At 43.6% G+C, this 27666-nt stretch overlaps 2 protein-coding genes across 2 annotated transcripts in view; both read left to right on the top strand.

The window, feature by feature from the left end:
• Window positions 1-10152, top strand: part of plch2a (phospholipase C, eta 2a) — a gene marked incomplete at its 5' end in the record, with an annotated part of 59631 nt that extends 49479 nt beyond the window's left edge. The window contains 2 exons of the mRNA XM_084553349.1: window positions 3588-3963; window positions 7417-10152. Of these exons, the coding sequence (XP_084409475.1) occupies window positions 3588-3963; window positions 7417-9026 (1986 nt within the window). The 3' untranslated portion in view covers window positions 9027-10152. The remainder of the gene's footprint in view (window positions 1-3587; window positions 3964-7416) is intronic.
• A 2574-nt stretch (window positions 10153-12726) lies between these two features.
• Window positions 12727-25387, top strand: LOC311493975 (putative glutamate receptor). The gene is made up of 10 exons (XM_084552800.1): window positions 12727-13982; window positions 14093-14173; window positions 16231-16262; window positions 21367-21546; window positions 21865-22088; window positions 22807-22904; window positions 23603-23820; window positions 23923-24142; window positions 24466-24716; window positions 24810-25387. Exons 2-10 carry the CDS (start codon window positions 14110-14112, stop codon window positions 24906-24908), a joined length of 1386 nt encoding a protein of 461 aa, XP_084408926.1. The 5' UTR covers window positions 12727-13982; window positions 14093-14109; the 3' UTR covers window positions 24909-25387.
• Window positions 25388-27666: the final 2279 nt, after the last annotated feature.

A 27666-nucleotide genomic window follows, 5' to 3' on the forward strand; every position in this document is an offset into this window, starting at 1 on the left:
ATGGGTCTATGGTAATTAAAACAGCTTTTTGATACCATATCATGCTACATAAGGCCAGTTCATGAGGTGGTCAACTGCTCAACAGTGCAAATATCTGATCAGTTCATCACATGGTAGCAACTGCAGTAAGACGTGTTGACACGGTCAAGAGGATCAGCTGAAGTTCAAACTGAACATCAGAAAAATGTGATTTAAGTGACTTTGAATGTGGCGAAGTTGGTCCAAGACTTGTCTTGAGTATTTGAGAAACTGCTGGTCTCCTGGAACTTTCATGCAGAACTGTACAGAGAAGGGTCTGAAAGGAAAGAGGAAACTATCCAGCGAGCGGCCGTTATCTGGGCAAACATGCCTTGTTGACGCCAGTGGAAATTGCCAGGCTGGTTTGAGCAGATAGAAAACCAGCAGTAACCTCCACAATAAGCACTTGTTACAACTGAGGTTTGCAGAAGAGCTCATCTGACAACACGTCAAACCTTAAAGCAGCTTGGCTACAGCAGCAGAAGACCACACCATGTGGCTGTCAGCTGTCACGAAACAGAAAGCTGAGGCTGCAGTTCACACAGTAGAAGGGAGGAAAACAAAACTGGAGTAGAAGATTGTAAATAGATCGCCCGCTGTGATGAATCTCGATTTCTGTTGCTCCGTTTTAAATGTTTAATTCATTTATTCTTGAAATGGTCTCTTTACTGTTATTCAGAATCCTCAGTTAACCGACGTGGGTTTCATCCACCAGTCAGTGGTAAAGATTTCTAATTTAGCAATTGTGCGTGGGGTTCCCAAATCAGACCAAGAGGAAGTTTGGTTCCACTCAGAAAATCCTTCCAGTTTACAGTTCTTCTTACAAGCTTCAGCAATCACAGACTGTTGAGAAATCAAGTGGCTCAGCTGTAGAATAATAGGTGTTATGCAATGGGTTGGTGTTCTACAGACAACCTCTATTCTTTCCAGAAACTGAGATGAACCCCAAAATATTTAGTGGGTTCGTGCTTGAGCACATTGTAACGTAAGAAGAGATCCACAAACAGACTTTACACTCTGGTTGTACTGCGTGCAAGGATAATAAATGCATTCTGATTCTGGTTCTGAGAAATGTAAAGTCCCTTGAGGATGCATACCTGGAAAGACTCCCAGATCTAATATTGAAACAGGCTGCTTGCACATTGAACTAAACAATCCTAGCATAGCAGTCTTCAGATATCCAGGAGGAGGATCCTTGAAGGCTTGTTTTCACCAGCTGCAGGCATAGTTGAGGGGCATGTCAGGATAAATCTGACCTTGCTAAGTCAGCAATGTTTGTAGGACAGCGTTTCTCCTAAAGACTTTAAGAACAAATTGTCTGGACAATGCCTGTTGATACGTGCTGGTCACCCAACACTTGCAAAATATGACTTTAGCCAAAATATCTACCTTCATCACTAAGGAACAGACAAAAACAGAGAAAAGCCGGACTCCTAATTAATTTTGCATCCACATCCTGACAAAAAAAACCTAAATGCTGACAGGTACAATACATAGTGTAGTATATTTATGTATGAAACAATTACAAGATAAAATGGTGGTGTTGAAGATTTCTTTTTGGTTGTTGTTAATTCTTGACTGTTTTATTTTCATTTAAAATCCATTTTGTTTCATTGTACTAAGCAGTCTCCAGCCATGTTGTAAATGGTCGCTCTGTTGTTCGTATTATCTTGTTTTAAACTTCCTTTTTCTTCAACTGTAGCCATGAGCCTTCTGTTGTGATCTTTCTCTTAACCCACCCCTCCTTTTTTTTCTGTCCTCATCTTCTCCCTTTCTTATTTTTACTCTTTTCCTCTGCCTGTCTGTCTTGTTTGTGATTTCAGTGGACCCCTCTTTTACGAAATGCTTCAATTAGAAGCAGGACATATTTAGGAGTCCTGAGGCTGCCACTCAAAACTCAGGTGTAGTTTGATCCAGTTGGAATTTTGCATGAGCCGCACGCTCCACCTAAATGACCCCCCCTCACCCCCCTTGCACACGCCCCCTTCTGTCCAGCCCAACTACAAGGCCAACTCATGCCTCACATGAGTTATGAAGGCTTGACTTGCCTGCATTCTCATTGACCCCCTAATCCTCCTACCAAAAAAATCCAGGAGTCAGGAAATCTACCACGCTGCAGTGATGGCTGCATATTTTTTCTCTTCGGACAGCATTTATTTTCTTAACTTGTGAGTTTTTTGTACAAGGTTGTCCCTTTGACAACATTTATTTCTCTTTCCATGCTTACTTTCATTGAGCATACCTGACAGCATTTGTTATAGCTGGAGATGTGGCGCTGGCCCTGTGCTAGATATGCAATTCAATAACGCTTTAGTAAAGGCATTCACTAGAGCAGTTGGACCACATATTGGAGCTCTTAAACCCTACCTCCATTTTTTATTATTTAAACCATTAGTTTAGTAATAAATTTTTGCATTTCAGTCTATATTATGTGTATATATTTTTAGTTACCGTGAATTTATGTCCACAAACTTACCAGGCAGAAAAGTTCCTTTAAAACATTGTGATTTGTATTTTTACAGCAGGGCAAGACTTTTTTTTTTTTTTTTTTTTACATTTTTGTTCTGTTTAGTTTTTTCTCCCATGTTTTCCTTTTCCCTACTGAAACGTCCTGCAGTGGAAATACATCCTATGATGTCTTATCCCACTAAAGCTCCATTCAGTTTTGCATCTGTGTGGACTGGTCCAATATTTCCTATGAGAAAGTCAAAGTGACTTTCACACTCATCACGGCCATTGTCTGAATGTCCTTGTTCTTCTCATCATTTTTGTCCGTCGTTGTGATTTATGACCTGTACCATGTAGCACCTAAAGCCATGTCAGTGCATCAAGTGTGTGCAAATCTGATTATTAACCAAACACGCAAAGAGTTTGAACGCCAGCTAATCGTGTTTCAGCCCTCTAGTAATTCTGGTTATACAACTAAAATATCAATAGGTAATATAAAAGTAAAACATCTAGTTTTAATGGCATAACGCATATACTTTACGTGTAGCAAAATATGTCAACCTCATTATAAATCGGTCAATTCTTTTAGTTACTTTTAACCTTTTGTTGTGTAGTCTTTTTGTCGTCCATTTACTATTTTGTAGTAGTTGGTTTGTACGCACAACCGTCATTGTATTTAGTTGTAGAGACAAATGACTTGAGCAACTCTTTGTGTGTTTAACTTTACCCGTTAGCTTCAAGCATGCTAATGGTTTACCAATGGGACTACAGGTGCTGTACATAGATGTGTAGCATCTCAAAATGTGAAACATTTTGAATTTGAGTGGCGTTCAAAGCTAGCCAGCATGAATTACTGGTGAAAGATCATGCTAGTGTAATCTATGGGTGATAATTCTCATAGGTTACAGGAAATCTATTGGGTAATTGTGAATAGTGATGGAATTTGTAAGTCTTTAAGCATGCTCACTGTACAACAGCCCGTGCATTATTGCTATAACACACTGGTGTGGACCACTCCACTTGCATTGTGGCAAATTTGTTCCTAGACCTCTCTGTGACGTGCATTATTGTTTAAGATTGGTTGTGTGTCTGAAAATTATGTTTTGTTGTGTTTTTGTCAGGCCAGAGCAGCCAGCGGCATAAAAGGGCTGTTCCACAGAAACCCAAAGCAGGCTTCCCTGGACAGCCATGCTGCTGTACCCCACAACCGTAAGCACCCCTTTGGTGCCCACCTCCTGCGTCGCACTGCCAGCGCACCCACCAAAGGTCAGCCCAAGCTCAAGAAGGGCTTCCCAGAGATCGCCATCGACACCAAAGACTGTAGCTCAGAGTGCGCCAGTGAGGAACAAGAGTCTGAGGACAGGTGCAAGACCTCTGCCGCCGCCTCTCATCAGTTCACACCACCACAACATCGCAATTCAGTGGGATGTCACCAAACCAAGGGCCCCAAGGATGGCCCTGACACCAACGGGGCTTTTCACCCCGAGGAGGGTAAAGGTAAGACCTCGCTTTTTGCTCAGCCGCGACCCATGAGTGAGCCTCTGAAGCGGGCCAGTCGGCTCCGCTTTCAGGACCCGCTGGACATGAAGCCAGGGGTATTTGCCCGTGTTGCACTTAACAGCTCAGGCAGGATAGGGATGTCCTCCAACTGCATTACGTGTGTGATTGGCTCAAAGGAGAGTCCTGAGGGTGAAAGAAAATGTCAGGTTGAGGAAGGGCAGGGATGCAAGCTCAAAATGGCAGAAGAAGAGAAATATAACTGCACCTCCTCAGGCAAGAAACAAGCTCAACCAGAAAACGTTGCCATGACCCCGACTATAGCTCCCCACTCAGACTTAAAGCAGTCTTCTAACAAAACCAAGTCCTGCATGGAGGCCCAGTTACAATACCTGCCCCAGGCTCTCTTCAGACCTAACCCATTCCCCAGATCCAAAGCCAGGCAAACTATAGGCGCCCGACCTCAGTCCGAAGCATCACACAGAAACAGTCGATCCTGCAGCGTTCCTCGCAGGCGCACCACCAACACTGTCACGCCAGCGGCGAGCCTCACACCAGACTGCAGAACCAGCATCTGTTGGCAGCAGGCAACACCCCCCGACTATGGCGCTGTTTGCGGCTCAGCGTTTGCCCTCTTCACAAACAGTAATACAAGCGAAGGGCTTTCGCTCAGTGACGGTAGCAGCAGCGACAGTCTTGGCAGTCTGAGCAGCTTGGAGTCGCCTCCTATGCTGCCTCCGCGCTCTGTCCTCGACAGCCGCAAGAGAGCTGTGGGCACCCTGCAGCGAGAGATGAACGCCCTGTTCGCCCAGAAAATGGAAGAGTTGCACCATAAGTCCCCAATGTTCTGCGCTGGTAAGATATGTATGAGGCAGGCTTAGCAAGAACCCAGTAGATGATGCGCTGTAGCTGTAGTGGTACGAGTATTCTAGACTGCAGACTTCCAGTTACCCCCCATACATGCTAATAACACCAATGTTTGGTAGCCTGTGCTGTCAGAAAGTAACCTCTCTTGTACCTTGTCATCCTAAGTGTCCCTAATAGATCGAATCCTACCACCATGCCCCTCCCTTCATTCTATTTTTACAAAGTTAGATTCCTAGTTTTGAGACTTTTAATCGAATATGTTCAATTAATTCAAAGTTTGCTTTTGTCATTCAAAACTCACCTAATACTACCCACGTGCTTGACAGAGGAGAAAAGTGGTAAGTTTCTACCCTAAAATTAATAGAAATAGTTTCAGTCTGTTCATTTTGAAGCCCCTTGGGTTTCCCTGTATTAGTCAACAGCTTGTTGTCCCTCCTGAGACGGGACATGCCGTATATAGTAATTGCTTTTACTTCTCACCGATTAGGAGATGTCTGCCTTGCATATATTGCTCTTATGCTACACGTCCGCAAGATGAAGTACTCGCATAAATGGCAGGGGCTTGAGGATGAGAGACGTCATCCACATCTGTACTACGTGCATAACATCTGTTATTACCTCTGCACCGTAATAAATGCTCTTGAGTCTTTCTACGTGGAAACCTGCACAAATTTATGGAATAAATTCTTAGATCATTATCTGCATGCATAGTGGAAAATGTTTGAAAAACTGAGTGGCGACTTGCCGATGCCATGTTTTGTCCGCCAGTCTTCAGATATCAATCGCCAGTCCCCCAAGACTAATTTTCCATAAAATAATATTATAGTAATTTACGGTACAGGGGCTTATGTATGGTCTGAGTACTCTGTGTCCTCCAGCCGAATCCTTCAGGAACACACCAGCCATGTACGTAGGCAGGAAAGTGAACCATTAGGTTTACAGTGCAGCACATTTTCTGCGATCAAGGGTGCAAAAATGTTCAGAATAATTCGGAAAAGACTCTTTCGGTTTTCTTTGAACCAAATATTGCCAAGATATCTGCAGTCTAGTTAGTGACTTGTGTGTGTGTAGTTAAAAGTGAGTTCTGGCTTTGAAAGCATGTAAACACTGCAAGGAATTTTATGGACAAGTATACAAGCTAATGTGTTATAAGAGTAAAGAGCAGATGAACAGTGATCACAGAGAGAAAAAATCTTGACAGAACCCATCATCGCACCCATACGGGACGTCCCTATGCTTTGCCAAAGCAAATTTATTTACCAAATGAAATTATAGGGTAGTAGTATGTTTTTATAGTTCAGCTCCAGCTCTTGTTCTTTATTACAGTAAGTATATACGAATACATAACCTTCTGAATAGTCTGCATTTAACTGACTCTTTGTTTTCTTATGAAAATGTGGGTGAAAACCAAGTTGGGAGAGTTTAATCTTACATTACAATATTCTGAAGATGATACTGCTTGTTATTAATAGATTTATCACCTGACCTACGTCTCTTTCCATCTTTCTAGCAGCTTTAGGTCTTGTTTTTCTTTTCAGTGCAAAACAAATGCTGTGTCATTTGTTCTTGTCTGGATTTGGTGACCAGTGTGTAACAACCTGTCTTGCTAAGATGCTTTCTCTGCCCTGGAAATTGTTTCCTTGCCTCCATTCCTCCGCCTCCTCATCTTTCCAGATTGGCTAAATTTTCCTCTCTGTCCCTTTTGCACGCTGTCTCTGTTCCTAGTGCAGAATTGAGGGGATGACCAAAGCCAGGTAAACTCCCTGAATGCATGCAGCCTCTGAATACATCTTTCACTCATCGGCCTCTCTCTGTCTCACCGCCTGGTTTATTTGTGACCCATGTGTCATACATCTGTGGGGGTTGGATGGGGTGTGACATCCGTATTGTTTTGCATTTTCACATATTACTTAAAAATGCAAGAATTAACAAAGAAAGCAAGTGAAATGTTAGGAGCACCATGCTAGTTTGGTCCAAATGCACCTAATTTAGGGCAAGTGACAAAATGCAGTTTCTGAAATGTTGGATTGTGCACAGCATCAATTTTCACAGTCTTGCAGAATACAGTATCTTGCCTTGAATGGTAATTCCACTTTATCATAACTTTTTCTGCATTAGAGAAATTTTAGGTATTCTATTCTATTGTTTTTTTTTTTGTATCTTCTGCATCTTGCACTGTTGTTTGCTGACGCTGTAACACCCTAATTTCCCCACAGGGATGAATAAAGTCAAGTCAAAAGTCAAGTCAAAAGTCAAGTCAAAAGTCACGTCAAAAGTCACGTCAAAAGTCAAATCTTGCCTTGTCTTGTCTCCCTTTACTTTTTAATTTGCCTGACTACTGTGAGCCTCTTGCCCCACTGTGCAAGTCTAATTATGAATATGGGTTCATCCAGAGAGACATAAAAACAAACAACATATACAACCAGATGATGCCGTCACACAGAGCTACGGAATTTTTCAGATTTATGATGTGATAAAGTGGAATTATTATTATGGACAGTTAGTAGAAAGCATTCACCTTTTTTCTCTGATCAGTGACCATGAAAACAGTTTATTGCAGTGATACATCTCTTGTTGTTTCCACAGACTGTTCTCCAGTGCAGAGACCTGCTGCCCCTCTGCCGTTTTTTGCACTAAAGTTAGAAGACACCAGGAGCGTCACCCGCTCAAACTCAACTCCAGAAGAAAGCCTGTCTATACGTCACTCCTCTACTACACCACCGCACCCATCATCCACAGCAATAAATGCAGACTCACCAGTGTCTGTTTCTTCAAATGGGCTGGTACAAAGTCCCGTCAAGGCGAGTGGAGACCCCAAGAAACATTTAACCCTTTCAAGAACTACGTCAATCCCCCAGTCAAATCCTGCTGATAAGATTGGACTATCGCAACGCAGCCAAGACCCTCAAACCAACAGCAGCACTAAACCGTTCATGGGCAACACACCAAACCAGAAGAAAAACCAAGTACCTATCACACAAAAGAAAAATGATCCAGTAGTGTCTACTGGAACTCCTGCAGTCCAGACAGTCCAGACAGCCCAGACCAGGAGAGCCCTTTTTAATCATTTGCCGTCACACACACCAGTAAGAAGAGCAAAAAGTGAGGGCTTTGTTCGGGTGAATGCAGCCGTAGCTGGGCAGCCTCAGTCCGCAGTACCAGAGGTCACTACGGATGCCACCATGAATGACCGTCTTTGGAGCAAGCTGGACCCGGGCAGTCACAGAGATAGCATGTCTTCCTCTTCTAGCATCTCTTCAAGCGACACTGTCATTGATCTCTCTCTGCCTAACTTGTCTATAAAGGGCCTCGCCGGTCTGCCTACAGCCAGTAGCACCTGTAATCCTCCCTGGGTCACCCGCCATCGCTCGGCATTACTCTCCTACGATGCCATGCGAATTGTCAAGAGCAAATCAAACCCCAATCTTCAACAAAGTGAGAGCCCCAAAGATGAGCTTAATCCCCATCCTCTGCAGTCAGCCCAGGAGTCTTTTGTGGATTCATCCAACAGGTTGACTCAGAGGAGACACACCTGGAGCCGGCTTTACATGGAAGGACTCAAAGAGTCATCAAACAGAAGGCAATCCACGGCAGCTATGAACACAACGCCTACAACTTCTGTGTCTAAAAGTCTTGGGGATCTGACCTCTGATGATATTTCCTGCAACTTTGACAGCAAGTACCGCAGCATCAGCCGCAGCTTCATTGTTAGGCCAACCAGAGACCAGCTTCGCAAAGGTTTCCTGCAGAGGTCACAGCCACCAAGCAACCTGACAGAGCAGCTACGGAAGCTGACTGATGTGGAGCCTCTCACCGCCAGCGACTTTGAACCACGAAACAGGCCTAGAGAGTCGCAGGAGGATTCTGTGGACGAGACCATGGTGCGAAGGACCTCTTCAAGGAGTCAAAGCAGAGTGCGGTACATCGCAAACAGGGCCAAGAAGGCCCAGGAAAGGCAGAGGCTTCAGGGGCTGGCCCAGGGTAGAAATGCAAGCTTTAGCATGGGCAGTGGAAGTAGTGCTAGCCCCATTGAGGAGCGGGGGAACCCCGAAGGGGCGTGTTGTGTGGCCCAGAGTCCCTGCAGTAGCCAAGACCTGTTGAGTCAGCTCACACCCCTTGAATCCCCCTCCCCTATCCAGTCCCAGTTCTACCCAGACCCTGAAAACAGCGGAGTCTATTTCATGATTAAACTTTAAGGCTTGACTGACTTGGAACTGAGAATAAGGGACACGGCTAGAAAATAAAGTCCATTTTTTTCAAAATAAAAGTTCATATGCATATATTGCAGAATATCTCATAGAAAAGTGGTACACAAAGCAGATTATTCCAAATCTCGCCGAAGACTGTTTCACTGAATCAGTAGTCAATGAACTAACAATTGTACTTAATGAGGTTGTGCACGATCTTTTTTTTTTTTTTAAAACTTGTGCAATCACAAATCATTGTCCTGAGGCAATTCTTCTAAAGCAGCGGATACAGATCTGTCATTTGTTTGCACCGAATGTTAGATAATGGCCAGAATGTATTTAGTAAGAATGTTTTTTTTGGTTTTATATGTTGTTTATGTTCTTCTACTCTCATTTGTTTTGTATCATTACATGAGCATCCAGTAGCAATAGGTCACAACTAGACGATAGGATTTATACGATCCACTGTTTTTATTAACTTCAACTGTAATGATATACTTTTAACTGTGTTGAATTTTAGATCTTTTACATCGAGACGGTATCAGCCCATCCATCCACTAGCAATATTTTGAAAATGATGGCATGGTATTATATTGAATATAATGTACAGTGTGTATGACGCTAAAAGCTGAGGCTTGTCTCATGTCTTTGCTGAAAAAAAATGAAAAGAAACGATTCCTCTAATGCCAGATCGAAGGTCTTAAATTTAAGTATTCTATGTTGAATGGTTGTAATTTGATCAGAGCGGCTAATATTTTGCTAACTTACCTTTGGCATGTCACAGCACTGGCAACCTGTTCTTTATATCAGTGGTAGAATGCTACCAAGATTAGCCCTTACGTTAACTGCATGTTTTTTTATGCATTGTAGTGTTAATTCTAAGGCTGTGCTTTATTTTACAAAGACTAAAGATTTGTTACTGTTCCAAACTGCTTCTTTTTTTTTTTGGATCATCATCTGGGGGTCAAAAGAGCACCATGTTTGAAACCCTGTCTTCTCATCGGTCTATGATACTCAAGCTAGATGGAAATGATCTGTACTGAAGCATGTTTATTTGTCGACCTACTCTTTTGTTTGCACTGCCAGACTTTTAGGGACAATATTTGATTCAAACGATGTGTACTTATGACCTGAATAAATCTTAAATTAATATTACTGAACATTTCACAGCTCATTCATTACGTTTGTCCTGCTAATCTTACTAATCTTTCGCAGCTGTCTTACTTCACATCCAAAAAAGTTTAAAAAAGGCAAATGCACTTGTAGAGCTTTTTGAGAAGATGTTTCACCACTCATCCGAGTAGCTTCTTCAGTTCTACGGGACTGGTGGGAAGTTGAGGTTTAAATAGGAAACTCTGTGGGTAACCAATCAGAAACTAGCTTGACTTGTTTCTGTTAACAGTCAGAAACTGGTGCGGTTAATTTCCATTAACGGCTAGATACTTACCTGTCATTGAGGGGGGACTGCTTTTCCCTATCAGTGGTGCTTTAAAGACCCATTATCAGTCAGAGGATCCAGTCTCAAGGTGTTGAAACTTCTTGGGGACAGAAGTTAAAACTGTATTGTAAATTGATGGCAGATTAAATCTCAGTCCACCTCGTCTGTTTAGAGAAGGTTTTTCCAATCTGACATGGATGGCTTCCTTTACTCCTCTTTCAAACCATCTTCTCTGGCTGAGAGAAGACCTGTGGTTTTAACTTCTGTCCCCAAGAAGTTCCAACACCTTGAGACTGGAGCCTCAAACTGATAATGGGTTGTTAAAGCACCATTCATAGGGCAAGAGGACAGGGACAAAGTAGTCCCCCCTCATCGACAGGTAATTAGTTGTACCAGTTTCTGGTCGTCAACACAAACAAGTCAAGCAAGTTTCTGATGGGTTCCCCACAGAGTTTCCTATTTAAACCTGAAACTTCCCACCAGTCCCCTAGAACTGAAGAAGCTACTGGGATGAGTGGTGAAACATCTCCTCAAAAAGCTCTACAAGTCCAGTTGCCCTTTTTTAAACGATGTGTGGATATACCATGACCTGGATGACTGAGAACCTTCACAGATGTCTTGCTTCAGCGACGAAAACAAGTACTAAACAAACCAGAGGAACTGAGCCATATGCAAGTTAACATTCCTTTCGTCTTGTTTTTGGCAGGCTCGGCTTCTTGCTCCAATTATGGCTGTCACCTCTCTCAACCTCTCAGACAAAAAAAAACTAGGCCCCCCGCAGGAGGAGAGAGCGTTCCAGGACAAAGACTTGACTCTCCACAACAGACAAACGGCTCAACCAGGCATTAAAGGAGTGAAAAACACTATTTTCAGAATCGCCTGGCAACCAAATTCACATCTTTTTAGACTTCACTTCATTATGTGCATGTGTTATGTTTTGTTTCTTTTAATTAAGACCCATTTAATGTCGTGACATTCAATAACCCCGTATAATAATAACTGTCATTCATAGCTTTTAGAAAGCGTTTTAGAATTTGTTACCCAAAGTGGGGGACGCGCTCCCCTTTTGGGGTTGGGGAGCTATTGTGGGGGAGAGGAGGGAAGCTTCTGACAGTTTGAAACCGAAGCAGTTAAGACGCCACGCCACTGGGAGACAGCTTGTCCAGAGCACAAGGACAAGCCAGTTGATGTCTTCAGGGAAAAAAAGTATAAACTGTACTGTGTTTATATCCATAAAAGCTGCATCTGTGTCTTCAAATGCTCAACGAGCCTCATATAAAGTCGTCTGTAGTGTGAAAAAACACATAGCAGAGGAACAAATACTTCTCTCTGCTATTGATATGGTCTCAACAATGGTTGATGAAGCAACATATAACCTACAACGATACGCATCTATGATCTGTCAAACAACATTTATGAGGAGCTTAATGACGAGGATGGAGCGACTAACTGCAGCAAAGACTGTTTACTGATAACGTATATCAGATACACTATATTGCCAAAAGTATTCGCTCACCCATCCAAATAACTGAATTTAGGTGTTCCAATCACTTCCATGGACACAGGTGTATAAAAGTGTGCAGAGGTCGCCAACTCTCTGCGGAGTCAATCGCCACAGACCTCCAAACTTCATGTGGCCTTCAGATTAGCTCAAGAACAGTGCGTAGAGAGCTTCATGGAATGGGTTTCCATGGCTGAGCAGCTGCATCCAAGCCATACATCACCAAGTGCAATGCAAAGCGTCGGTTGCAGTGGTGTAAAGCACGCCGCCGCTGGACTCCAGAGCAGTGGAGACGTGTTCTCTGGAGTGATGAATCACGCTTCTCCATCTGGCAATCTGACGGACCAATCTGAGTTGGTGGTTCCCATGAGAACGGTACTTGTCTGACTGCATTGCGCCAAGTGTGAAGTTTGGTGGAGGGGTGATTATGGTGTGGGGTTGTTTTTCAGGAGCTGAGCTTGGCCTCTTAGTTCCAGTGAAAGGAACTCTGAATGCTTCAGCATACCAAGAGATTTTGGACGATTCCATGCTCCCAGCTTTGTGGGAACAGTTTGGGGATGGACCCTTCCTGTTCCAACATGACTGCGCACCAGGGCACAAAGCAAGGTCCATAAAGACATGGATGAGGGAGTTTGGTGTGGAAGAACTTGACTGGCCTGCACAGAGTCCTGACCTCAACCTGATAGAACACCTTTCGGATGAATTAGAGGGAAGACTGCCAGTCAGGCCTTCTAGTCCAACATCAGTGTCTGACCTCACAGATGTTCTTCTAGAAGAATGGTCAAACATTCCCATAAACACAATCCTAAACCTTGTGGAAAGCCTTCCCAGAAGAGTTGAAGCTGTTCTAGCTGCAAAGGGTGGGCTGACATCATATTAAACCTTATGGATTAAGAATGGGATGTCACTTAAGTTCATATGCGTGTAAAGGCAGATATAGTCTATGTATATAATACCCCCTAAAAAAAACATATCTACAAAAGGTGGGCCTTAGCAGAAAAACTTTGGGAATCACCGCCTTAAATATTCTCATACTCAAATATACTTAAAAACCTTAAACCTGACTCTCACAAATCTAAGAATGCGTGCAGCCCCTCCGTGCATTCTCAGGACCCGGCCGAAAGCTTCTCCATTATCAAGTCTGTGGTTTCCAAAGCCACCTCTGGTGAGCAGTCACAGGCTGCCAGGCCTCTCCTCCGGCTCTGTAAGACTTTCATGCTCATTTTAGCGCCACAGACTCTTCTCCAGCCGGCACACAAACACAAAAGACGACTTCATTAGGATTCAGAGAAAGCTGCCGCGTCTCTTTTTAAAGCTGTGTTTATCCAGACAATTTGGCATCCCCTTGGCCTCTCGGCTGAAACCTCCAGGCCCTGTCTAGCACTTCAGGCCTGAAAGAATGTTTTTGTCTCACGGAGTGAATGCAGTCAATCCTTTCAAGTTTTTTGAGCAAATAAATAATTTGCTTTGTGGGCTTGAGCCGAAAAACAGGGCTTGTTTTTGTGGATATTACTTTGGAAATATAAAGTATTATAGAGTTATGAGACATTAAACATTTTAGGTTTATGGAGACTGGACAACAGGAGGAATCAAATAAATGTATATATTTATTTGTTGTGTATTTAGCACTTTCTCACTGATCAAATCCAATTCTCTCACACTTGCAGTATTACAGCAGAGAGTTATCATCAAGGACCATAAGGAAGAGAGGAAATAAGAAAAAAATCTGGTCCTCTGAGCATTAGTCTTTACCCCTACCAAACTCACAGTTCTTCAAAACCCACACACATTCTCCTCCCCTTCACAAAGTCCAAGTTATGTAACCTCAAAAACAACCGTTGGGCAATCACACCCCTTTGGGGTCTTATCTCCTCCCTCCCCGTACTCGCCCATATAAACCATTGTGCTGCATACACTTCCTCCCACTGTCCACTTTCATTCTTGTTGTGAAGGTCCCGCCAATTCTTCGAGAGTCGTCACTCGCACATAAATCTGTTTAGTCCACACTGCACCTGATAAAACTAAGGTAAGGGAACTCAAGTGTTTTTGGTATTCATACTAAGCAATGAATGTTTAACTGAATCCTGTAATTGTTTCAAGCATTTAGAAACTGAAATCCGTTTGTGTCGTTTTCAGACTTCGACTGTGACGAGATGAAAGTCTGTACGGCTTTGGTATTATGTGTGGCAACCCTGATTGCGTGCACTGTCACTGCAGGTAAGACGTGCACCTTTGCTTGAGGGCGTATGCGCCATGCTTTTTTTTTTTTCCTTTACTGCAAACTATATTTTCCCAGAGTTTCCTCCGCTTGATGCCATTTCTAAAACCTTTTTAAAACGTGACCCTTTTTCCCCAGAATCGTTGCTAGCTTGGTGACCGGTAAAGTTAAGCAACTGGCATAGCAAGGTGGCGTTAACCGTTTCATCGTATCACTGTCAATGAAACTCAAATTGAACCATTAAAGGAATACTCCGGAATTTTGGACATAGGGCCTCATTTACAACTGAGCCGGTGTGATATAGGTCGGTGGAGACCGTTTTCAGCACATTTGATCCATTCCTTATATTTGCACAAATCACTGTTGCTAAACTGGTGTTGAGCTAGCGTGCGTCAACGGTAACATCCAGCCTGTCACTAAAAACAGCTATAACTGCTCCGCAGAACACCCGAGACAAATGTATTATAACGTCGGACTATCGATGTACATGTCAGTGTTGGTAGAATCATTTTAGAAATTAAACCAACCTTGCGGAGATAATATCAGTCCGCCGCTGCCGTAGCCTAAGCAACAACAGGGAACAAAGTGTAAGCTATTCCAATGCCATGCAAGGTTGGTTTAATTTCTAAAATGATTCTACCAACACTGACATGTACATCGATAGTCCGACGTTATAATACATTTGTCTCGGGTGTTCTGCGGAGCAGTTATAGCTGTTTTTAGTGACAGGCAGGATGTTACCGTTGACGCACGCTAGCTCAACACCAGTTTAGCAACAGTGATTTGTGCAAATATAAGGAATGGATCAAATGTGCTGAAAACGGTCTCCACCGACCTATATCACACCGGCTCAGTTGTAAATGAGGCCCTGTGTCCAAAATTCCGGAGTATTCCTTTAAGTGTGCAGAGGCTGGGTTCTGGTTCTTAGGCCAGAGTCTTCTTAAAAAGTTGTGGTAATTATTAAGAGTAGTGTTGCTGATCTTCTACAGAGTTCTTTTTAAATCCGTTTCTTTTTCATCGTCTAGCATTTTGCTGAAAATAGGACCTCTACATATCCGTTTTGATTTAACTTAAAATGCTTTTTTGCCAGCTGATGTGCTTCTTAAACCCACTGGTGCTGTAAAATAACTATTTCACTTAGTCAATGAGGTCATTCCCAGCTCTAAACCTGCCCTGGCTCTGCAGCTCCGTCGCCAGCCGTTTCTAGTTGACTTGTGGGACTGGCTCCCTCCAAATCACTCAGCACTTTTGACTCTCTCCCTGCTGGAGTCTTACAAAAGCACAGAAGGGCGACGTCTACTGTGAAAGACCCTCGCCGTGATCCAGAAAGCACTGTGATGAATCAATTAACCACGTGGGACTCTTGCCAGCAGGCGGCGGACTGACAGGCATCTCCGCAGCTCATAGGTCCTGCCATCTTCTCTGGAGGAAGTTGACAGGGTGTCGTGGGTATGACCCAACTGGGCCTGCTTTTGTGATGGCGTGGAGCTATGAAGAATCTGCGCCCCTGCCATCTCCGCCTGGCATCGCTTTTTGCTCCGATCGACCATGGCAGGGCATGTTAGGTCCCGCTGGACACGCTCGCAGCGCCATTGGTCACAGTTACGGTCAAAAGAAAACAACCGGGAGTGGTATGAGTAATGACATGAGATGGTTGGGGGGGGGGGGCTTCATCCCCTGCTCCGATTACTTTGATCCCCTCACAAGGGCCCAGTCACCCCTGGTTGTACCTCCCCTCAGCGTGGAGCCCCTTTCTCAAGTCTTCAAAGAACTCTGCAACAAGACGCTCTTTGTCCTCCAGCTGGCTGTTTGGCTTATTTACTGCTGTTGCTGAGAGAAAAACACATGAAGGGGACTCAAGGCAACAATATGTTTGGCTGGGCCTTACAAAACCGCTCTGCACATAAACTTGTAGACACAAAAACCAAAACACAGATGAGCCAGAGATAAAAAGGATTAGACCTTTTGTTCTGATGTTCATGCTCGACTAAACTGATCTACTTCATTACAGGAATTAGAAATGTAATGTGTGCTTGTTTTTCTTTTTTCATTCTAGATTCCAAGGAGTTATCCATCACCACTATAAAGGTGAGATTTGAAGAGACTGAGGAAGCCCAGCCAAGGGCAAAGAGTCACATTTTACCAGAGCTCCCCTTCATAAAAACGCTTCTGATATGCAATCGAAAATTAATGCCGCACCAACTTAAGATGCAATCAAGTACATGAGCTCCCACTGCTTACTGGTACTGGTAGATGTGTCACTGTGACTGTAAAAGTGCTTTGAGTTCCAAGAAGTATTAAAGTGCTGTATGAATAAGAGACCATTTACCATAAGAGGCTTAACTGATGCAGATGCCTTTTGGGGTGTGCATCAATCAACCAATCATGTAATATGAAAGCATTGTTGAATGCATCAAATAGTTGCATCAGGCAGTGATTTCTGGACAGAGGCTTATTTCCAGTCCCTGTATACGGCTTGAGCAAAACACAGTGAGCCTGGAAGCCAGGCAAACCTCCCCGACCACATTTAATTTATCTATTTTTGTGGCAAAAAGTTGGTCTGGAGCTGACTATGCTCTGGCAAAAGATCAGCCGGACCAGTCAAATTGGGGCTGTGATGGACAGAACTGAGTGCTTATGGTACATGAACACAACATTATGACCACTGACAGGGGAAGTGTGACAATTCAATGACGACAAAGAGGACAATTCATTGGTGTGGATGTTACTTAGACATGTAGCACCCACCTAGACCAGACCAGGCACCCCCACCCCATAGCAATGACACTCCTTGATGGCAGCAGCCATCCCCAGCAGGATGCAGCCTGACACAGACACACATAAAAACATGAAGAACAGCACAAGGTGTTGACCTGGCCTCCAAATTCACCAGATCCCAAACTGATCAAGTATCTGTGGGATGATCCACAGAGGCCCAAACCCCCCCCCCCCCCCACTAACAACATCCTGTTCCCAGGACGCCCTTATTCATGTCCATTCCCTGATGAGTCACAACTGTTTTGGAGGCACAAGGGAGATACACAATATTAGGAAGGTGGTCATAATGTTCTGCCTGATCGGTGTATATATACTTTACATTATTAATGTTTAATCTAACATGAGTCCTAAAAGAAAGTTTAAAATAAACATGGCTGATTATTCTGACTCACAGTTGTTTCTATTATCTATTAAACAAACTTAAGGTTTCTCTAATGTTCCTTTCTTGGAGTTTCCAACACTCGTCACTGCACTTAGACGTCAGACGAGTCAACAAATGTTAAAGTTAAGCATTTTTTATCTGTGGCCACATCGTGCATGTGTTACCAGACCCCTCCTGGCGTGCATATGGGTGACCTTTCCCCATTGGTGGCCATCCAGAATTCAGTATTTCAACATTCATGGCTACTTTCCAACGGTATTGCTGCAAAACAAGTTGCTCACGCACACATAAAGAAAATAAATTAATTGTAATCTTTACCCTAAAACCAAGTCTTAACCCTCAAACAGCCTTGGGAAAAAAAAAAAAAGGAAGGACTGGCCAAAGTGTCCTTACTTTGGCCAAAGTGTCCTTACTTTGCACAAAGTTCCTCAACCTGGTCCTCAGAAAGATAGCTGGACCAGAGCACGCACACACAGGCACAGGCTCAAGTTCACTTCAGGACACCAGAATATCAGTATGATCCTCTTTTGCAATCACAGATATCGACCGTATCATGCAGATAATTCACACTAAAACACCACTTTCCTGATCCCATCTGGCTGTAAAATAGTAGTGTATACCTATTTGGTACCTATTTGGTGATTACTTATAATACGGCACACTGCATTAGCCAGTTTAAATGCTGCTTGCTGTGTTGTGTAGCTGCGTGCATAAATCACAACAAATTTCCAAATCCAAGTGTCGAGTTTATCCCTCGTGAGACGCCAGCTGTGCAGTTAACAACTCTGTATTTTCGAGCGTGTGAATGAGTGTGTGTGTGTTTGCGTCAACATGTAGGTAGATGTGTCCTTGTGACTGTAAAGCGCTTTGAGAACCAGTAGGTAGGAAAGTGCTTTATAAAACCCCTAGAGCAAACACTCATTTCGGGTTTGTATCTCCAAACCTCCTCAGTTAACCTTCCCTTGATGTGTTCCATCTTTATTGATCCAAAACAATCAATTCGAAAATTGCGGAGATGCAGAAGCAGCCGGAAATACTAAAGCGGAAACACGCTACTACCAAGCGGACCAGTCGCAGCTGCTGTGATCTGTGACACCATGGCGTGTCGTTACATTTCTGGGGCATTGTCGTAGCTACGGCACCAAATTGACACAGAAGCATAAACCGTGCTTAAACCACCTAACACGAAGCAACGGGTAGTGGCCCCTACGTGACTCAGACAAGAGACCATGAGCACTGACAACCACTTCTCCACCATAGCTACTGGTCCAGTTCTTTAAATCTGGTGATAAAGCAGCTGTTTTACACGTATCTGGAAATAAAATTAAAAAAAACCCTGAAAGACTGAGATTGATGATGGATGAAAGCAGTGACTCATTTATAGGCCTAAGCATTATAGAGTCCACAACATAGCAGTTCTGGCCAAGGCGAGTTACTTATCATCATCTTATACTTCAAGCTCAGAAATGCACAGAGTCCAGTCATCCATCAGTATTATATGTCTCACTTTTTTGTAAAAGTGTAATGTAATTTTACTCAGTTTACAGTTAATTGATCTAGGCATCATCTGGCACAAGCATTTCTGTAGGGATGAAGTTCTATCATATCGTATCGTATCGTATCGGTTCAGTTGGTATCGTATCGTATCGTATCGTATCATATCGGTTCGGTTTGTTTCGTATCGTATCGTATCGTATCGTATCGGGTTCAGTATCTTTACACCTGACACCTTACAAAGGCACAATTTCATTTGATAATCTTATTACGTTATATTCTAAGTTCTTGTTTATAAATGTCCAGTTTAACCTTTGGATCATTTTTAGCACAAGACCCCTCTCTTTCAGAGTCAACCTTAAGCAAGGCAGAAAGGTCTTGTTTGTAGTAACATCCAAGAAATTTCCTTTTTTTTTTTAAACAATGTCAACCTAGCCAGTGACAAATGCTCTTGTGAAGTGGATTCCCATGCACATCTGTCCCATTCACTCTTACTTGTCCTTTGACTTCAACATCAGCGCTCTGTATTTCTGTGCCTTTTGTCTCTTGTGAAAAATTCCGGACCGCAAATCCAGCTTTGACATGTACAGAAAGCATCTGCCTCAATCCTCTTCACACGTGGTCAGCAGGATTAGGCCAAGTTAATATATGCACATCCACTGACTTGGACTGGTGTCCTGATGAGCAACAAACGTTCTAAATCCAACAACGCAGCAGTGGTCCGAACCAAAACGCAGATTCTTCCAGTGGCATTTGAGTCTCCTGGTAGGGGAGTGGGGTCCATTTTTAAAGCAACAGCAGCTGCTAATTAATTCCAGCCTTGGAACTGTTTGTTTAAGATGCAAGAGTCTGGACATGAGCTTTGCCTTTTTCATTCATTAAGCAGAGATAGGCTGCCAACTCAGTATTTCACTTCTGCTTCTCACTTGCGTCCATAAAGCGATGCCCCTCTGCAGATGCATTTGCTCCTTCTGGTTTTGGACTCCTGTTCACAAAGACGCAATTAAGCTTTGTGAGATTAGAAAGACCACATTAGAAAGCTTTGAGCCAGTTCAGCAGGGATATCGTCCTCCCAGGAGAGTTTCCTGCCACAGAGCTTCGGTGTGATCATTTTTTGATGGAAGAATGGGAGGTAATGAAAACCAGAGGGGCACATACAAATGAGAAAACTGCAGAAAACTAAATACATGAGTATATGGGAGGATATTGTTAATATATACTATATATACACTATATTATTAATCTAGTGGTTTCAACCTATCCATTATGTGTCAATTGTCTTGATCATTGTTATTATTGTAGTTATTATCATTATTATTCATTTTATGTGTATTATCATTGCAAAAGGTATAAGGCCAAATAACAGATTCGATTCAACTTGGAAAAGAGCAAGAAAGTAACTTTTAAAGTTGACAATATAGATTGTTTTAAAAATGTAGTGCCCTGCAGTTGGTATTTCTCTGCAAGTTTCTTCACTTTGGACTGTAAAGAAACTAGTATCAGGCAGACTGTGCCTGAAGTTATCTAATTTAAGCAGCTGCAATACTTAGACCACATGTGGAGGACCTGCCTGAATCCCTGCTTAACAAGGTAGTGTATGCTGTTGGGAAAGCTTAAAACTTGCCCGGTAGTGCTGCCTCTGGCTCTCGACAAGATCGCTGCTCAGCTGAGTTACAGAGGGAGGGGCAGACAATGTGGTCATATATACAGTATTGAGTGTGTTTTATTAGCCTTAAATGACATAACACGAGATACAACGAGATACCATGAGATACGACACGCCGAGACAGGACGAGATGCGATGCGATACGATACGATACGATACGATACGATACGATACGATACGACAAGATACGAGGTACCACACGCTGAGACAGGACGAGACAGGACGAGTTACGACGAGATACGATACGATGCAATACGATGAGATACGCATGATGCAATACGATATGACGAGATACAACGAGATACACGCGATGCAATACGATATGACGAGATACATGAGATACGACACGCTGAGACAGGACGAGATACGATACGATACGATACGATACGGCGAGATACCACACATGGAGACAGGACGAGATACAACGAGATGCGATGCGATACGATACGATACGATGAAATACGATGCAATATGATATGATGAGATACAATGAGATATAACATGACTAGACAGGACGAGTTACGATACAATGCGATACGATACGATGCGATACGTGCCACAGAATACTTAGAGTGATTAACTGTAAAAATAAGTAAGACATTTAAGCAAAATACATGTAAATACGTTGTCGATGGAGAACGTGGAAGGTGTAATCTTCCTGTAACTGTTATGGCTTCGTTGAAATGGTGTTCAAGCAAGTTAATTTAGTTGTTACATTCACATTATCCTGTTTTCCACTCCCCAATAAAAGTCACTGGATTTCACAGTCCATTTGTCTTTTTTATTTTAACATCTACTCAAGACTGTAACTCCTTGTTCTGTTTGTTTTTTTTTTTATGTTTTTTTTTTTTTTTTGTTCTGTTGTTTTTCAGCAAGAGCCGTACGCCATGAGCAGGGGCTCGGAGCTGGAGGGCTACTGCATTGATCTAATCTCTGAGCTCTCCAAGAAAGTGGGCTTTAAATACAACGTGCATCTGGTGAAGGACAACCGATACGGAGCCATGGACTCGAGCGGAAACTGGAACGGCATGATCGGTGAGGTCGTCAGAGGGGTAAGTCAAAGGCCGTCGACTACACAGGTTCCACCTCAGTGCAGTATAGCACATGTTTGTTGGAGATTTTAGTGTCGTGTATTGTTGTGTAATTAATAAACTATTTTATAAATTTATTTTTCTAGCTTAGTTTTTCTGCAGCATGAGCCTGTGTTTATATATATCTAAAAACTTTTCTGACCGAACAGTCGATCATATGGCAAAGGCATTTTGAGTACACATGTCACACAATCATCAAGTTCTGTTTGCAGGCAGCCACTGTGTTCAGGTAAACGTGTCTCATGTATGATCTATGTACCCGTGTATACACTCTTTTAGGAGGCTGACCTGGCCGTTGCCCCGCTGACCGTCACTGCAGTCCGAGAGAAGTCTGTGGACATGACCACCCCCTTCATGCAAACGGGAATCGGCTTCATCGTGAGCAAAGACGCGGCCTCTGAAGAAAGCACCTTCAGCCTGCTGTCGCCCTTCTCCACCGACACGTGGGTCGGGGTCCTCATCGCTTTCCTGTTGACGGGGCTCTGCATATTCCTGGTGGGCAGGTCAGTGCGGGATTCAAAATGTCCCTCCAGTGGTTGATTGATAGTGATACTGACGATGACAGCAGGGCGGCAGTCGTCAGGACAAAGATGTTCTCTGTTTCTGGGAATGTGCTCACAAAGAGGAGTTTGCATTCTACAGTTAATTAGAAAGTCATTTGCATGAACACAAATGAAGTTAAAACACAAAGACACCATTATAATATTTACTCTATACTGATACTATAGTTTATAGTTTTGCGATTTTGTAATACATCCCAGATCTGTCTCCTCTGTCCTTGTGAAAACAGAAACAGAAGTTCCATTAAAGCGAGTCTGAAATACAGTTATCCAATGTCCAATGTCCTTATCCAATGATTCCTCCCTTTAAAGGCTGGAAAAAAAATCCTGCTTGTATTGACAGCAAACACAAAACCAAAAGGAGATGCAAAAATGTCTAGAAGCCGATGCAACATGACCACTACGATGCAAAACTAATACATATTGAAGATAAATAGATATTTATTTTAGTTTTGTCCCTATGTAGGAGTGGTTGGGGGCATTTACTGTACATGTACATGCAGGTGTGCACGCTATTACAGGCTGTAAGGCTATTATAAAACGATTTGCCTTTGTATACAACTGAATTTAATTAGAATAGCAAATGTAGAAGAAGGTGTGGCCACAACGGGGGGGTTCCTAAACCGTCCAATTTACTGGAAAACGTTTTGTTTTTCTGCAGGATCAGTCCGACCGAATGGGCCGAGCCAGAGACAGAGGAACATAACTTCACTTTGCTGCACAGCTTCTGGTACATCACGGGGGCTCTTACCCTGCAAGGTAACGCAGCAGTCGGCTAAAGTGAACCACAGACACACGCACTGGATGTCTCTTTTATATGTTCTCTCTCTATAAATGCACTGCACTTTAAGATACGCTACACGAAATGTGGGTAGTAAGTAAACATTGAGTTAGATACACCTCATTAATTACACTGATCAGCCACAACATTAAAACCACAGACAGGAGAAGTAAATAACATTGACCATCTTGTGACAATTCAGTGTTCTGCTGGGGAACTTTTGGACCTGGCATTCATTGGTGTGGATGTTACTTAGACATGTAGCACCCACCTAGACCAGACCAGGCACCCCCACCCCATAGCAATGACACTCCTTGATGTCAGCAGCCATCCCCAGCAGGATGCAGCCTGACACAGACACACACACAAAAACACTTTAGGAACAACTACTGGACCCAAGGTTACAAATTTCTTTCTCTTCGTGTGTCGTGTGCATTTTTTGGAATTACACTAAATGAGTGCATTCATCCCTCAGTTCAATAGTCGTCACATCACTCCTGATTCATTGTTCACATTAGTAACTGCACACATTTGTATGCCATATTTTTTGTGCACAATTCTTAGGAGCCCTACTGATTACTGATTCAAATCAATACCATCAGCAGCCAAACAGCAGCACTGCTCTCTGGTGCCTTTGTTCTGCAGCTGCAGCCTCTTGCTGTCTTTGTGCTCTCAGGTGCCGGCCCTCACCCTAAATCCCTGTCCGGACGTGTCGTCAGCGCCATCTGGTGGCTGTTTGCTGTGATGCTGCTGGCCTGCTACTTGGGCAACTTCAACTCCCTGCTGCACACCAACAGCAAACACATCTCCATCAAGAGCTTCGAAGACCTCGCCAACCAGGACGTGATCGATTACGGCACCGTTGAATCTGGATCCACCATGCTCTTCTTTAAGGTGCCGTCAGCAGCTCCTAGCAAGGGTTCGTAGTGGTTGCAGCCTGTTTCGTAATTCCCGAGAAAAGTAGATGTATTTTGTTTTTCCACATGCTTTTCCAAGAATTCCGCCAACCCTGTGTACCGGCGTATCTACCAACACATGGAGCGCAAGAAGAGCTACGTGTCCGGCATGGATGAGGGCATCCGCCGTGCTCAGGAGGGGAACTTCGCCTTCATCGGTGAAGCGGTGTCCTTGGATCTGGCCGTGGCTCGCTACTGTAAACTGACGCGTTCACAGGAAGTCATTTCTATGAGGGCCTACGCCATCGCAGCACCTCTGGGTGAGAACTTGTCTGTTGCCTGGGAAATAACACTCAGTGAGATCAGGCTGATACAGACTGATCCTTGTTTTCGTATTTGAAAGTAGACAAGACACGCTCTTGCTGTATGTCCTTAATACATGTTAAGATAAAAATGTAAATGCAAAGCACATTTTACAGGAACAGTCATTACTGAACTTCTGTTCAACCTAAATCCAGGTATCAGTTGAAGATTTAGTACTAGCTTCCAAAAGTGGCTGAGATTTAGCTCCAACCACTTGTCTCCAAAGCGGGAAGATGACTGTGGAAAAGGTTCAACATCTTCTCTCTCCTTTCCCCACCAGGTTCCCCACTGGTGAAAAACCTCACCGTGGCCATCCTGGAGCTCAGTGAGTCTGGTGAGCTGACATACCTGAGGGACAAGTGGTGGGCCAGCAGCTGCATAGGTGCCGACGGTCATCACATTTTCGACGCTCTAGAGCCCAGTAGCCTGCGCGGCCACTTCCTCCTGCTGGGGCTGGGGCTGGGCGTCGGGCTCCTCCTGTCCCTGCTGGAGCTCTTATCCAGGGCCCATAACAAAGCTAAGGATGGCAAGGTGGGAATGAGTATCAACAAGTTGACCTTCAATTATGTTTTTTTTTTTTTTTTTTTTTTAATTCTTCATGACACGTACTCTGCCCTTTCACAGAAATCCTGCTGCTCTGTGTTGACGTCAGAGCTGAACCAGAGGTTCGGCAGCAGGGCCGAGAGCCCGGATCAAGACAACTCGGAAAAAAGCAAAGCCTGAAATAAATGCTCACATGCTAAGCATTTGAAAAGATAGTGTCGGAGAATCTAGAAAAATGCCGAGCACCTCTGTCCTCTTCATCGAACACACTAACTTTAAGCATTTCGTACTAACACCCATGTATTGTTCTCTTTGTTGTTGTTGTTCAGTGTGTTTTGTACTCTCCTCTGAGGCCACATGGAACAACTAGCAGCAACCGTGTGTGAAGCAACGAACCTTCAAACTTTTGATACTAATCTCTCGGTTTTGTTTGCTCTTCGTTGTTGCCGTACGTTGTCACATGTCCACGAGACGCGTAGATGCTTCAGCTGTAGCACTTTTAGAATTTCCTGTTTCGATTTGCTTTTACCTTCCAAATAAATCCCGCCGAAACAGCAATGCTGCAAACTTGTGATCTTTTCAAATAAAAACAGTATATAAAGTCATTAAAATCAGCTTGATATTAAACATTTACAATCCATGGGCCGTCTGGAGCCTTTCTGTGTGGAGTTTGCATGTTCTCCCTGTGTCTGCGTGGGTTCTCTCCAGGTTCTCCAGCTTCCTCCCATCGTCCAAAGACATGCTGGTTAGGTTCATTGGGGATTCTAAATTGGCCGTAGGTGTGAGTGTGAATGGTTGTCTGTCTATCTGTATTAGCCCTGTGTATACTTTTGTGTGTAAAGGACCTGAATTGTGAATGATATGTCAAGGTGGGCTCCCACTCTGGAGGGCACTGGAGGGTTCTCGGACACTGGAACCAGGTAAGTGTCAGCATGGTCCAAGAGTTGATCGATCCGCTAGGCAGCGGGACCTCGACGGGTCTGGGGCTCGGTGAGGTCAGGGAGAAGGCCGGGATCCAGGAAGCTGGTGACTAGCAGGCTGATGGATAACAGGCCGGGAGTTATGGCATCAACGAGGGACAGACTTTCCTGTAGGGGCCCTCATGGTAAGTCGCGTTCCCCTAAGGAGGAGTTCACATTCAGGCCTGAGCCAAAGTCCGCCGTCACGACCGAATAAGATAAAACTTCATGTCTACAGGGCCATGTCAACACATGTCTGCCGGGTCTCAAGTGGCGAGTATGTCCTGTCACGTGTAGCAGGAAAAGGGAGGACGCAAATAAAAGACACGGGCGGAATGAGGAAACAAGAACACATAAATCCCACACATGGGAACAAAACTAAGGCACAAGAAATCAGGAGACGCAGGAAATGCGGTGAGGAAACATCCAGAAATCAACAGCCAAGAAATGACTGAAGATGAACTGTCAAAGGACAAGGAGATAGATGTGGTCGTATACACCGATCAGGCATAATCAGAACGATCAGAACATTATGACCACCTTCTTAATATTGTGCAGGTCTCCCTTGTGCCTCCAAAACAGCTGTGACTCATCAGAGAATGGACATGGGAACTTCTCAGGGTGTCCTGTGGTGTCTGGCAACAGGATGTTGTTAGTGGGGGGGCCTTTGGGTCATATGGGTTGAGGGGAGGGGCCTTTTAACTGTAAGCCTGCATGACTGGTATTGGGCTAACTAAGGCATCAATAAAGACATAGATTTACTTCTACGCTATCATATCATATCTAGATCACATGTTATTATATAACAGTATTTCAACCCAAAGGCCAAACATCAAAAACACTGTGTTCTGTTGACTATAAACTCTGAAAGCCACGGTGAGCAAACACCGTCACATTTGTGCATTGCATCCAGTTTATAGAGAGAGACACGTGCAATTTATCCTGATTCCTTCTGTGGATCTCCTGCATCCTGGAGTCACATGACATCGCTGTCAAATTGTGTGTCTGTGTGCGTGTGTGTATTGTGTCTGTCAGCGTCCTGCATGCTGCTGTGAGCAGCAGTCTGGCTGTGTGTTGCAGAGCCATGTGACGAGGTCACTGAGTCCATTTTCATGTGGAAAAGCCCTTCTGGTCCTACAGTGACTGGTCTTACAGTGACAACTCTACACGCACACACACACACACACACACACACACACACACCCACACACACACACACACACACACTAAACAATCCAGTGTCTGAGATGATAAAGTCCAGAAAGCCAGACATTTATTGCATACCCTGCAGAAGCATTTACAGAGATGCCTGTGTCTGTATACACATGTCTGACCATGTACGCCTGTCCGTGTTGCCATGTTGTGTTCCTGTTGACACTTTAGTGTGTTATGCACCTGATGCACTTGTATCTCCGTGTATGTATTTTTCCATGGACACATGAGGTGAATATATGAATGAAAATATAAATTTGCCCCCCACAAACTAGAAAAGGGACTGCAAAATAATATATCAATCAATGGGCTTCATGTTTGAATGTTGTTGGTAGGCGTCTGATAGGGCTGTCTGGGTTTTTATTTCATTAGCTGCGTTGGAACCGTATCTTATTTAATTCATTATGATTTATCATGTGAATTTTTGGTGAAATGATCTGTATTAATATATTTTTGGCGTTCTGCTGCCCTCTAGTGGTTTTATGAAGTTCTTCGCTGTATGATTTTTATTTATTTATTTATTTATTTGACAGGGACAGTGCACATTAATGAACATCTACTCAGACAGCAATAGGAGTCCCTGGGCAGGTAACATGATAAGACATAGGACAGGACAATAGATCACAGGACAGCACATTACCAAGAAGATGAAAGTCAATGGTTACAAGACCGGTTTGCTTTCAACCACTGCTTGAGGTTTGTTTTGAAGGTTTGTAAATGTGGGACACTCCCTCATGGAGAGTGGAAGACTGTTCCAGATGTTACTG

The sequence above is a fragment of the Chelon labrosus genome (assembly GCF_963514085.1).
Source record: "Chelon labrosus genome assembly, chromosome: 10".
In the NCBI taxonomy this organism is placed as follows: domain Eukaryota; kingdom Metazoa; phylum Chordata; class Actinopteri; order Mugiliformes; family Mugilidae; genus Chelon; species Chelon labrosus.